The sequence below is a fragment of the Lepus europaeus genome, chromosome 6 (assembly GCF_033115175.1).
Source record: "Lepus europaeus isolate LE1 chromosome 6, mLepTim1.pri, whole genome shotgun sequence".
Classification (NCBI taxonomy): domain Eukaryota; kingdom Metazoa; phylum Chordata; class Mammalia; order Lagomorpha; family Leporidae; genus Lepus; species Lepus europaeus.
Genome location: NC_084832.1, coordinates 3,556,354 through 3,570,861, shown reverse-complemented (window position 1 = coordinate 3,570,861; position 14,508 = coordinate 3,556,354). Strand labels below are relative to the sequence as shown.

Below are 14,508 nucleotides of genomic sequence, written 5' to 3'. Positions count from 1 at the left end.
CCAAGCACAGGGACCCCCACCACGAAGAACCCCACCGCCCCCACCACGAAGAACCCCACCGCCCGAGGTGCCGGCAGCACTGGGGTTGAAGGATCGCTGCTGAAAATCCTTGGGCGCTTCTGTATTACTGGGGGGGAGCAGGTGGACTTCCTGAGTCCACGATTTATCCTGTTGTGTGATAGTTAACTCATGGGTGTGAATCGATGTTTTGTGAATGGGCGCATCCCCAACTTTTCGTCCTGGAACCTCAGCCAGTCACCTCCCTCCCTCTTGTGCAGAATGAAATACCCACAGTGGGATTTACCCAGCACGGAGACCTGGTTACGTCCTCCAGCCTTGTAACCCCTACTCTGCCTAGCAGCTGCCCTGCCCTCTGTGAACCTGAGTGCTTCATCCCCTCAGGAGCACCCTCCCTTCTCCCCTCCAACGACTTTCCTGCTGCCACGACAGTTATCTCCGTTTTCTCATCCCTCCTGCCAGTAGATGCCTCTCCTGCTAAGTGAAACTGCACCTGTGTTTCCTATCCCTCCGTATGCACTGACGATCAGATCGGCGCGTGATGAGGCCAGGTTTTAGGTCCCTTACACGAAGTACAAAGGGGGCAAGGAGACACTGCCTCACTCCTGATTTCTGTTGACCTCCGCAGGTTTATCCGAAGACGACGGGTTCTCCAGGTTGTCTGTGAGCAGCACAGCGATCCCCTCATTTCAGAGGCACCGGGAGAGTCACACCACGCAGGTAACTGTGTTCCCAGATGCAGTAGAAACAAAGAAATTACGAGACATTTGCTGAGTGGCGACCAAGGCGTTCGCCTCCTGCACCCTGCAACATGGTTACTCTCACCCACGCTAGGTGTCTTCAACTTCCGGTTCTTCTATCTCCTCTGTCTCTGCTAACTGCAATTTCCTGCTTCTTTCAAAAAAAAAAAAAAAAGGAATATTCAAAACAACTAGAAATTAATACATCATTTTTAAGGGAATATTTCAGACATAATTTATATTGTGGGACTTTAGAATCGCCGTCAGGTGACGATGCTATCAAACCTGCTAAACGGTGCTGGTGTGTTTTCCGCATCTGAGCCTACATAGGAAGACTGCTGGTGATCAGAGCATGGAGATACATTGCGTGAAGCACCTGCAGGTTTTATGGCATGCCATTCATTGTCTCTGAATTCCTGCCTTCAGAGTGCGTGTCATTCAGATTCCTTTAAAATATAATATGATGGCAGCACCGTAAAATCAAAACAAGACCGCCCCTCACAAAACGGCAGAGATGAATATCGCTGATTTCCCATAAAGGTTTAATTTGGCCAGAAGAAGTTCGCCAAAGTAAAGAAGGGATCATTCCGAGAGAAAACCACCAGTGTTTTAGAAAGAAAGATATTTTTTATAATTGAGTGCTTTCTTTCTATGATGAATTTTAGTTTACTACTTTTACTAATTCTCTTCAAAAAATATGGCATTGCATTCAAAGTGATATACAAACCTGTCATTGTAAAGACAATATACTCAGAGATTATTGCTTTAACAACAGGATTGTTATTTTATAGAACGTTTCAGTATAATTTGTATTATGTCAGACATCCATATAAAACCTAAATGTAGCTCAGCCAGGTCCCCAGGTGTCCCCTGCAATCAGCCGTCCAGCTAACTAACCACCCGCTTTCATCCGCATGTCTGGTGTTACGTAGGCGCAGCCTCGTCATCAGCCGAGAGTTTTCTAAAAACCACTGACGAGGCAATGGGGGAAAATCAATGGTTTTATCTGATAAATAAATCTTACAGTAGAAATTTCTGCTGAGGTCCATTGCACCGACACGGCGACAGTGAAACAGGGCACGCCGGCTGGCTGCAGAAACGGGTCACCCTGAGCTCTCCTCTCTTCCTGGGAGACACAGCTGCTCTGCCCGTCAGCACTGGACCCAGGGGAGCTGCCTGCTCTGGATGCCAGCATGGTTTTTGTTTGGGGGCTGACACCTATCCCTTAGAACAAGGGGCTGTCAGACCCCCTTCCCAGCACCTCCGCTGCCCAGTGTTTCCTAGAGGACAAGAGCATTGAGAAGGAAGCTGCATCCAACAGGCAGCTCGGTGAGTCTCCCTCTGATCGCTCATGGGTTTGGCTAAGAAGCAAAGGGAGACGCGAAAGCCTTTTCCACTCCCGGTTTTCAATTCCAGGCAGCTCCGATGAAGCCGCCGCCACCAGCCATCTTGCCACTCGTTTTATTTCCAAGGAGACAGAAAACCAGACTCTTTCCATACAGATTGTGGGCCCTCGCTTGGTGAGGCAGATTCCTCTGTGCTGAGAAGCCGTGAGAGTTATGTGCAAGTATGCATTTAACGGCCACACGTCTTCCAGAATTTATCTCCCGCGTGACATTTACGGGGGAAGTCTCCACACACACAGGCAGACCACGTCGTAGATTTTCCACTAATGCAATGCAGCAGAAATCCCATAAAACAGGCCCCGGACTCAGGGCGCTGTGGCAGTAGCCTTGAATGTTGACTAAACTGAATTCCTCTGTTTTAATCAGCATCATTAGTGATGTTCATGAAATCCTTTTAAGGAAGATAAAACGCACAGCGTGTTGCTGTAGATGAAGAAAAGCAAACGGGGCAGGTGTTTGCTCCCATCTCAGGGTATCTGGGTGAGCGCCCAGCACCGGCTGCTGACACCAGCCAGTGCAGACCTCAGGGGCAGCAGGCGGTGACTCAAGTAATCACATCCCTGCGGCCCACGAGGGATACCCGAGCTGCATTCCCAACTCTTGGCCTCGGCTCCGGCCCAGCCCCGGCTATCGCAGTCTGGGGGTAAAGCAGCAAGCTACCGCTCGGCCTGTCTGGTTCAGCCTCTGTGCCCCTCGGGTTCCCTGGTGGGGTTGTCAAAAAGAGGAGCTGGGTTTAGTGACTCCCCAAGTGCTGTGCCAGACTTTCACGGCGTCCACAGTTGGGGTGGGTGCCAAGGTTGTCCATCCTGTTTCTGAGATGAGCCTGCCACGACCCGTTAAAAGGCCTGCAGGAGTCAGACGGCCTTCTCATGGAACTTTAGGAATTTTTGGTTCAGGATAAAAGTCCAAGCAGCCACAGAGAACATTTGTGATTCGGATTGTTGGCTGCCTGGCCCACGGGTAAGTTTTTCAGCCACCGCAGTGAAAATCCAAGAGGTGCGCTGGCTTCTCCTCCTCCCCAGGTGGTCTGAGAGATGGGCTCGGTCAACCCAGCTACCTTGGAGAGGGAGTGAGAAACCGTGGAAGGAAGGAGAGCATGGGTGTGGTGGCACAGGGCGGCACCTGGCAGCAGCAAGTGAGGCCGGGGCTTCTGCTCCTCTCCCGCCCATCCACCAGACCATCTTGTAACCTCCTGACCTTCTCTGGCCTGCCGGTAGAGCCTGCACCTGCTCGAGAGGCCCAGGGTTGGTTTCTGCTGCTTGCAAGTAGGGATTTTGACCGACATGCACATCTCATTGCATTGCTGTCCTGCACTAAGTTCATTGTACATCTGAAGAGGTATTTGACACTCAGCTCACAAATCCTTTTACCGGTTCATAATAGAGACAGAAGGCTTAACGTATTCTAACAGGGGTGGAGCCTAGCACCCAGTAGTTGTTTGGTTCCTTGAGATAAAGAATTCAGAGAGCACAGTTTAGGCCCAACTCAATTCTGATTTTATGAATTTGCAAAATAGCACGGCTTTACTTAAAAGTAGGAAAAATGAATTTCGCTTACAACATTTGGAGCTAGTGCAAGTCTGGGGTGTCCGGCCGTATCTGGAATGGTGGCCGCGTGCTGTGAACCACACTAAAACGTGCACGACCTCCCTTGTACACTGGGCACAGATAAACCCAGCAGAGAATGGGTGACATCCTGGAATGCCGTGCGCTGACGCCGGGGGATCTTCGTGGCCCTTCCCAGGCTCAAACGTGGAATTTCAGAGGTCACAGAAGCATCGTGAACTGGTTGCAAATAGACAGCTTCTATAAAAGCCACAGGACCCTTTCCACGTAGCGTGTTAGGAGACTGGCGTGTTTGAGCATGTGCAGCGTGGCGTGACACAGGGCTGCAGGCTGAGCAGTGAGTGACACAGAGAGCACCTGCCAGGGCACAGGGCCTCCTGGCATTAGTGTTTTGTTTTTGTTTTGCTGTGACCCCAACCTTCTGCTGGAAGGCCCTGGATTGTAAAGAGAGCCCAAGGGTGGGAGCCGCAGGGGGTCCTGAGCAGATCACACAGAGCTTGCTCTCAGCGCAGAAACTGCTGGGGACGGAGCTGCGTGGGGCTCACGCTTGACAGCGCAAACCGAGGTGTTCGCTTTCTTCCCTTGAAGACAGCCTGTTTAGGTTCCCACGCCACCTCGCTTTGAGTCCTTGCTATCTCTTTTTCGGTGATAGGAAATACTTTTTTGATCTTTCCCAACCTTATGGACATTTTTCATAGTCCTTGCCTAACTTTAAAAAGTATTCTTTTACTTCTAAAGAATAGAAAAAGTTACAAACATTGGTCATATTCACATACTCATGGTGCAATGTCATTGATGTTCTCTGATAAAATAGTGGCGACCCAGCCCCCAAGACCTTAATGCGAACCTAGCCCACGCCCCACATAGCTGCCAAGGAAGCCGTAATATAATCAATACACAATCCCTCCACATCAAGAAACAGCTCGGACATGGTTTCCTTTGGCTGAACCATCAAAGAAAGCTTTCGGTAATGGCACATGTCGACAGAATTCCGAGTCGCAGGGCACTAACACGTCCAATGCCTTCTTTTCTATTTATTTTACTTGTCATAAGGATGGCTCAAACTGTGTTATAGCAGAGACTCCAAATAATGCCTGTGTTAGATAAAACAATGGCATGCCGACACATTTATTTCAGTTATTAACCGAGAATCCTGAAGCAGATTTGGGGAACAAAGTTAAGTAACCCTTCCACGTGTTCATCTGTGAGCTTCAGAGGAAAGGGAACGTTGTGGAGAAAGCTCCTTAGTGCAGACTCACAGCTGAGGTCTCAGGGAATCGTGTTCACCGCTCGTGACCTCCATGTTATAGGCAAGAAATGAAGGCAGTAAATTAATTTGATGGCGTCAGTGACATGGCAGAATTTTCAACAGAAAAAGGTCAGGTCCTGTGTAGATACACAGAAACTCAGAAAACAAAAACAGATCCTGGATTTATAGTATTTGTCCACCGTAACATTGCACCCGACACCCTAAATATGTTTAATGCATAGTGCTTCTCTAGCTCAAACAGGACCTGTGTACTACCAGTGAAGTGAATTCAGTTGTAGGTCACATCGGTGAGCAATCAGAACAGGAACTGTGTTTTTAAGGAGGAGAAAAGATCTCACTTCCCCAGTGGTCTGTCTACTCCTAGGGACACCACTGTGCAGGCGGGGGGAGCGGCCATGGAGTTGGGTCTGAATTCTAGTGAACCTGAACCCGAGTGAAAGTAAGGCGTTTAGATTCACGGAAAGAAGAAAAGAACCGGATATGAATCCCAAAACTATTATGTAACCTACAGGTATAGAAAATGGTCGTTACCTTCTCAGGTTGTTTATGGAGGCTATATGTAGCATGCCAGCACATTGCCTGGAATTTGGAATTTCATAGGTAAAAAAAACAAAAAATGCCCCCCATTATAACCATGCTACTTCCCCTCTTTGTTCAGGGACCCCTCGCTCTGACTGTAACAGAATGTTCAAGAGACTCGATGGAACAAATAGCACCCCACACATATCTGGAGTTCGAGCACATCTATCTGGTGTGATTTTTAAGAAATATTTTATTAGGGAGTATTGTAAACTCAGGGCAAAAAGCACGGTGATTAGTGAGACACGTGACTTCAATAAACTTTAACATTTTGCCATAATTGCTTTAGAACTATTTTTTCAGAGCGAGAAACATTCCAGTTCTCTATCTCATGCCTGCCTACCACACCAGGAGGGAACCCTCCTCTTGGTGGGTACATGGTCCTTGACCCACGCCGGCACTGGGTATGGTGCATCCACATATCACAGGGCTCCTGTGGTTCACAGCCATGCAGCTAATGTGTCAATGGATGTCACAACCCCTTACAGATCGTTCTGCAAAGGTTTTTGTTGGTGGTGTGATTTAGGTGGTTTTTTTTTTTTTCTGTTTTGATACATGTTGCTCTGCTGTTTTATTGAGTATGGACTCCAGGTGGCATGCAAAAGCCTTGGGGCTGAGATGACCATTCTAAGGGAGAGTACAGATGACACATACCCACCTGCTGACAGCAGCATCCCACCCGTTATCCTTCAACAAGCTCCTGGGGAGTGAGCCAGTGGGGACAGGAAGGACATCAGCAACACAACCCTGTCCTGAGGATAGGGGTCACCCTACCTGGCCACTGCTGGTCTCGGGTGCAGCTGCACCTCAGGTAGCCACGTATATCTTCTTCCATATGGGCGCAGGGCAGGTGGGGTTGCTTGTGGGTTATCCCTCCTTCCTGTGTGTGGTCCCCAGGGAAGAGAATTCTGTGAAGGGTGCAAAGAGATGAGTGATGCTCAGACCTCAGGCACAGCTTACACAAGAACTTTCGCTGGAGAATCGAAAGTTCCCCCAGCCATGGGCCTGAGCCCAAGTTCTCGTGAGCATGACTTGGTACTGGGGCCCCGGTAAACTCTGCAACAGTCTGCCCCTCCTCCCCACTGGGGTGCAGACGATCCACCTCCTTTTGAAACATCTCCCTGAAGCAGAAGCAAGGTTTCCATCAACACGATCAGGGCATGTATTAAGAACATGTTTGCAGTTTGACAAGGTGGGGTGCGAAACTTCTATGCAAAATAGGTTTCTGGGGCAGGTGTGTGATGCTGTGGCCAAGATGTTGCTGGAGATGACCGTATCCCGTATCAAAGTGCCAAGGTTCAACTACCGGTTCTGCTCCCAAATTCTAGCTTCCTGCTGCTGTGCACTCTGGCAGGCAGCAAGTGATGCTCTGGCAGTGAAGCCCCTCCCGGCTTCAGCCTGGTCCAGCCCCACCCCGGGCTGCTGTGGGCATTTGGGAAGTGAACTAGTAGACAGGAGATCTCTCTCTCCCTCTCCCTCCCTCCCTCCCTCCCTCTCTCTCCGTGTGTATGTGTGTGTCTCAGTGTGTGAATGTCTTTCTTTCAAATGAATATACAAATAAAAATTTAACAACACAAGTTTCCAAGTTACCACTGTTGAAAGCAATGCTACTGTGAACATCACTGAAAATGACTCATAATTGCCAAAAGCAAACAAAAAAATTGCTCCAAGAAATGGAAGTGCTTTGCCTCTGAGTGTTTTTCAGCTGTAATACTTCCTGCTAAACTACTGCCTGGGGCTGGCGCTGTGGCATAGTGGGTTAAGCCACCACCTGCAATGCCAGCATCCCATGTGGGCACTGGTTCAAGTCCCAGCTGCCCCACTTCCAATCCAGCTCCCTGCTCATGGCCTAGGAAAAGCGGTAGAGGATGGCCCAAGTGCTTGGGCCCCTGCACCCACACGGGAGACCTGGAGGAAGCTCGTGGCTCCTGCTTTCAGCCTGGCCCAGCCCTGGAGGTTGTAACCATTTTTTGGGAATGAGCCAGCAGATGAAAGATTGCATGTGTGTGTGTGTGTGTCACTTCCTCTATCTGTACTTCTGCATTTCAAATAAATAAATAAATCTTAAACAATGACTCCCCAGAAAGGCGAAGTCGGTTTCGAGGCGCACCCCTCTGGAAGGCAGCGAGGGTGCCTGTTGCCCCCAGGGATCAGTCGGTTTGCTACCATGCCCCGTCTCTGTGCCGGTGTGCACAGTGTGGCGAGGGGCTCACTCGGGCTTCACTCTGCATCGTCCTGGCATCCGTGGAGGTTTCCACCTGCTCGTCTGGACTGTCGTCTGTCCTCTGTTCCTAACTGGTGCCTGTGGCAGCCCTCCGGTGGTCTGCGAAGGACCCCTTGGCAGTCCCAGGAGTAGCATTTCCTTTGCTCGTTTTGTCTTGGCCTGTGTACCTGGAATAGTGTCGGCTTTCTTGGTTCCTTTTCAGATTAGCTTTTGGTCACATTGATTTTTCTCTGTGTGGTTGATTGTTTGGCTCTTTATTATTTCTTGTTTGCTTTGGGTTTGATTTTCTTTGGGGGAGATTCTTAGTAGCATGGATCATTTATTTGAGATGTACCATTTTTCCTAATAAATGTATTTAATGATATAAATTTCATATGAAAACTGGATTAGCTCTATGCAGGCAAGGCTGGACACATTTTGTTTGCATTTTCATTCAGTTCAAAATAACTAATAATTGCCCCTGAGACTCTCCTTGACTAACGCTGTTTACTTTAAATCCTAGGAGATTTCCCAGACATTTATTTCTGATTTCTCATTTGATTCCATTCTGAACCAGGGAAATACTTGGCCTGGTTTAGGTTCCTGGGATTTGCTGTGAGGCCCAGGGTGTAGCTGCCTTGGTGGAGGTTCCAGGCGCACCTGGGAAGATGCGCGTCCCACTGCATGCAGCTGGGACCTCCGGATGGTCCAGCGGCGTCACGCTGGTGAGTGGCGTGCAGGCCTTCGTCCTGGCTGACCTCCTGTCTGCTTTTTCTCCTGGCGGCTGAACAAAGAGTGCGCACATCCCAGCCATGAGTGCACACGTCCCAACCGTGACCGTGCCGGGTCTGCTGGTCACCTCGGGCGCATTGGTGTTGCCTTCCCCACATGGGAGTTCCGTGATCAGCATACGGTCACCACCATCGTCGCTTCTTGCTGAGAGCCATCTATCATTATGCAATTTTCCTTTCTATTCAGGGTGTTCCTTTTTTTGGAAGTCCGACTTATCCAAATTTAATAGAGCCACTCCATCAGCCCTTTGATCACCGTCTGTGAGGTCTATTATTTTTAATCCATCTACATCCTTTTAAACGGCATCAGTGAGGCACAATCTCCACGCCACGAAAGTCAGAACCTTAGAGGGCACAGCTGAGTGTCGCTACGCCCACAGCCATGGCTTTACCTTAATGCACATAATTCTATTTCACACGGGATTCTTGTAGTACCATACACACGGGTCTGGTTTATTGCTGTCCATTGTCCGACCACTTCTCAATGTAACTGCACAGTTGCACTTAGATGTATGTGTCTGATTGTGCATTTTCTGTCTCCCCTGTGTTTTTATGCTGTCTTCCTCTGATGGCTTCCTTTGGATTATTTGAATATTCTTAACTCCGTTTTAATTCACCTGCTGGCCTCTTAGCTATGTCCCTCTATGCATGTTTCTGGTTGCTTTAGAGATTGTGGCACACACGGGGTTCCCTGTGCTCTGTGTACCCTCCACCACGTCGGTCCCCTTGTCTGCAGCTCTGGACCGGAACCTCTCAGGAGTCCCCTGCACCACGCGCACGTATGGGGAAGCCTCCCGGGCTTGTGTAACCTCTGCTTCCGTCTTCGTACGTGGCAGGAAAGTGTTCTGGCAGTCACAAAGCTCAGTGTCCTGTTGCCTCCTACCATGCCCGTACTGGGATTCTCCATCATGTAGGTCTTCCTTTAGCATTGGGTCTGTGGGAGCCCCAAGAAGTTTCTTCGCCGTCTTCTGTTTTTAACCCAAAAGTGTCCTTATCCTGCCTGCCTTCTTCACGCGTTGATTCCTACCGTAATTTGCTTGGTTCTGTTCTTTCCTGTGATCCCTCTGACAGATGTTTTCCTATTTAATCCAAAGTTTTAATCAGTGGAAGAATTATGCTAGAGTGGGCTTACTGCATCTCATCCCACTTTATGTGTTTATACTGAATATGTTTAAAGTGTGACACAGGCAAATGCATTAATCCTTGCTGATCCTTTTGTTAGCCTGTTGAAGAAAACCTTTCTTATTAAAATAAATGGCAAACAAAATCTTTCTACCCTACTACATATATATCCTACATCCTTTTTTTTTTTTTTTTTAAAGTTCAGGTTTAGGAATTTAAGCTACCTAGACTTTATTTTTTTAGAATGGTGTAAGTTAGCAAGGTATGCCATGTGTTTTTGTTCGGATAACAATTTCCCCACACTTTTTGTACCACGCGACTCGGCTTCTGTCACCTGTGAATGCTACGTGCACCTCAGAAGGAGCTGTTCGCCATGCCATCTGTGTCCCACCAGATAATGCTTTGGTATCGTACTTGTAGCCAGCTCCTTCCTTCGAATCAAATGTGCTACCCCTGGGGTGGTGTTGCCGTAAGCCTGGAATCCATTGCTCTCTTTGACAGCGACTTCTGAGCCTGTAGAATATCCGCTGAATGTTGCATAGTTCTCACTTTCCTGTCTCAAACACAAACTGTTCAGTACATTGCATGCCGAACTCATGCCTGACCCAGAAGTATTTATGCTTTTTATTTATCTATTTCCCAGAAAAATACAAAGTGACTGCATTTCATAAATACAACTTTAGGAACGTGGTGATTCTTCCCGCCATACCCACCCTCTCACCCACACCCACACCCCTCTTCCTCCTCCCTCTCCTATTCCCATTTTGTTTTAAAGATTTTTATTTATTTATTTGACAGGTATAGTTATTGACAGTGAGAGAGAGAGACAGAGAGAAAGGTCTTCCTTCCGTTGGTTCACTCCCAAAATTGCTGCAACAGCCAGAGTTGCGCCGATCCAAAGCCAGGAGCCAGGAGCTTCCTCCTGGACTCCCACGTGGGTGCAGGGGCCCAAGCACTTGAGCTATCCTACACTGCCTTCCTAGGCCACAGCAGAGAGCCAGACTGGAAGATCAGCAACCAGGACTAGAACCGGCACCCATATGGGATGCTGGTGCCACAGGCAGAGGATTATCCTAGTGCACCATGGTGCCGGACCCTCCCATTCTTATTTTTCATTAAGATCTATTTTCAGTTAACTTTATACACATATCATTAACTTTATTCTTTTTTTTTGACAGGCAGAGTGGATAGTGAGAGAGAGAGACAGAGAAAGGTCTTCCTTTTCTGTTGGTTCACCCTCCAGTGGCCGCCGCGGCCGGCGCACTGCAGCCGGCACACCACACTGATCCAAAGGCAGGAGCCAGGTGCTTCTCCTGGTCTCCCATGGGGTGCAGGGCCCAAGCACTTGGGCCATCCTCCACTGCATTCCTGGGCCACAGTAGAGAGCTGGCCTGGAAGAGGGGCAACCAGGACAGAATCCAGTGCCCCAACCGGGACTAGAACCCAGTGTGCTGGCGCTGCAAGGTGGAGGATTAGCCTATTGAGCCACGGCGCTGGCAATTAACTTTATTCTAAGTAAAGAATTAAACAAGTAGTATGAAGAAAATTGTTCCTCAACAATCAAGACACGGGCTGTTCAAAGTCATTGCTTCTCAAAGTGTCAATTTCACTTCCATAGATTACCTTTAGGTGCTCTGTTAGTTACCACAGATCAGGAAGAACATATTGTGTTTGTCCTTTTGGGACTGGCTTATTTCACTAAGTATGATGTTTTCCATTTTGTTGCAAACAACAAGATTTCTTTTTTTTTTTATTACCGCTATGTAGTATTCCATAGTGTACTTATCCCATAATTTCTTTATCTGGAATTCAGTTGATGGGCATTTGGGTTGATTCCATGTCTTAGCTATTGTGAATTGAGCTGCAATAAACATGGAGGTACACACAACTCATTCATATGCTGATTTCATTTCCCTTGGGTAAATTCCCTGGAGTGGGATGGCTGGGTCATAAGGTAGGTCTGTATTCAGATTTCTGAGCTATCTCCATGCTGTCTTCCACAGTGGCTTTACCAGTTTACACTCCCACCAACAGTGGATTAGGCTACCTTTTCCCCCACATCCTCACCAGCATTTGATGTTTGTTGATTTCTATATGAAAACCATTCTAACTGGAGTCAGGTGAAACCTATTATGGTTTTGATTTGCATTTCCCTGGTGGCTAGTGATCCTGAGCGTTTTTTCATGTGTCTGTTGGCCATTTGGATTTCCTCTTTTGAAAAATGTCTGTTTAAGTCCCTTGCCCATTTCTTCACTGGGTTGTTGCTGTTGAGTTTCTTGATCTCTTTGTAGATTCTGGTTATTAACCCTTTATTGGTTGCATAGTTTGCAAATAAGTGCTCCCATTCGTCAGTTGCCTCCTCACTTTCCTGTTTCTTTTGCAATGCAGAAGCTTCTCAATTTGATGTAACCTTATTTTTCAATTTTGGCTTAGATTGCCTGTGCCTCTGAGGTCTTTTCCAAGAATTCTTTGGCTATGCCAATGTCTTGCAGGGTTTCCTCAACGTCCTCTAATAATTTTATGGTATTGGGGTATAGATTTAGGTCTTCCATCCATTTTGAGTGGATTTTTGGTGAAGGTATAAGGTAGGGGTCTTGCTTCATACTTCTGTAATTGGAAGCCAGTTTTCCCAGCACCATTTTTTGAAGGGATTCTCCTTGCTCCAGGGATTGATGTTAGCTTCTTTGTCAAAGGTAAGTTGATTGTAGATGCATGGGTTCATTTCTGGCGTTTCTGTTAGGTTCAATAGGTCAATTCATCTGCTTTGGTACCAGTACCAGGCTGTTTTGATTATAATCACTCTGTGGTATGTCTTAAAATCTGGTATTGTGATGCCTCCAGCTTTGTTTTTGTTGTATAAGATTGCTTTATCTATGTAGGGGGCCTCCTGTGTTTCGTATGAATTTCAACGTCATTTTTTTCTAGATCTGAGAAGGATGTCCTTGGTATTTTGATAGGGTATCTCAATGAATCTATAAATTGCTTTTGGCAGTTTGGACATTTTGATGATATTGATTCTTCTAATCCATGAATATGGAAGATTTTTCCATTTTTTGTATCTCTTCTATTTCTTTCTTTAATGTTTTGTAATTCTCATCATAGAGATCTTGGACATCTTTGGTTAAATTTATTCCAAGGTATCTGATTTTTATTTTTTTTTTTTTGTATCTATTGTGAATGAGATTGATCTTAGAAGTTCTTTCTCAGCCATGGCATTGTGTGTGTATACAAAGGCTGTTGATTTTGTATATTGATTTTCTATCCTGCCACTTTGCTGAACTCTTCTATGAGTTCCAATCGTCTTTGGTAAAGTCCTTTGGATCCCCTAAATATAGAATCATGTAATCTGCAAATTGGAATAGTTGGACTTACTCCTTCTCAATGTGTATCCTTTTGGATTCTTTTTCTTGCCTAATATCTCTGGCTAAAACTTCCAGGACTATATTGAATAGCAATGGTGAGAGTGGGTATCCTTGTCTGGTTCCAGATCTCAATGGGAATGCTTCCAGCTTTTCCCCAGTCAATAGGACACTGGCCGTGGATTTGTCATAAATTACCTTGATTATGTGATGTTCCTTCTATACCCAAATTTTCATCATGAAAGGGTGTTGTATTTCATCAAATGCTTTCTTCACATCTATTGAGATAATCATAAGGTTTTTGTTCTTCAGTGTGTTAATGTGGGGTATCACATGGATTGATTTGTGAATGTTGAACCATCCCTGCTCCCAGGGATAAATCCCACTTTGTCTGGGGAAATGATCTTTCTGACGTCTTGTTGGATTTGATTTGGAGTATTTTGTTAAGGATTTTGGCATTTATGTTCATCAGGGATATTGGTCTATATTTCTCTTTCTCTGCTGTATCTTTTTCAGGTTTAGAAATTAAGGTGATGCTGGCTTCATAAAAGGAGTTTGGGAGGATTCCCTCCATTTCAATTCTTTTGAATAGCTTGAGAAAAAATTGGAGTTAGTTCTTCTTTAAGTGTCTGGTAGAATTCAGCAGTGAATCCATCCGGCCCTGGGCTTCTCTTTGTTGGGAGGCCCTTTATTACTAATTCAGTTTCCATCTTGGTTATGGGTCTTCTGTTCTTCGTGGCTCAATTTATGTGGGATTTATATGTCTAGGAATCTACCCATTTCTTCTAGGTTTCCTGATATGTTGACATACAGCTCTTTGTAGTAATTTCTAATGATTCTTTTTATTTCTGTGGTATCTGTTGTTACATTTCCTTTATCATCTCAAACTTTATTAATTTGGGTCTTCTTCATCTTGTTTTTTTGTTAGTTGGGCCAATAGTGTTTCAATTTTGTTCATTTTTTTCAAAAACCCAGTTCTTCATTTCCCTGATCTTTTGTATTTTTTGTTTCAATTTTGTTTATTTCTTCTCTAATTTTAATTATTTATTTTCTTCTAGTAGCTTTAGGTTTGGTTTGCTGTTATTTTTCTAGGTCCTTGAGATGCATTGATAGCTCATTTATTTGGTGCCTTTCCAATTTCTTGATGTAGGCAACAATTGCTACAAACTTTTCTCTTAACACTACTTTTGCTGTATCGTATAAGTTTTGATATGTTGTATTGTTGTCTTCATTCATTTCCAGAAATTTTTTTATTTCTCTTTTGAGTTCTTCTGTGACCCACTGTTCATTCAGGATCATGTTGTTCAGTTTCTGTGTGTTTGCCTAAGTTCTAGAGATCCTTGAGTTGTTGATTTCCAGCTTCATTCTACTGTGGTCTGAGAAGATGCATGGAGTAATTTCAATTTTTTTTTTTAATTTGCTGAGACTTGCTTTATGGTCTAGCATGTGGTCAAT

General features: G+C 46.0%; 1 protein-coding gene across 1 annotated transcript in view; it reads left to right on the top strand.

Moving 5' to 3' along the window:
* Positions 1–14,508, top strand: part of MYO16 (myosin XVI) — a 514,229-nt gene that overhangs the window by 481,447 nt on the left and 18,274 nt on the right. The window contains exon 33 of the mRNA XM_062195254.1: positions 647–738. Coding sequence (XP_062051238.1) covers positions 647–738 — 92 coding nt within the window. The remainder of the gene's footprint in view (positions 1–646; positions 739–14,508) is intronic.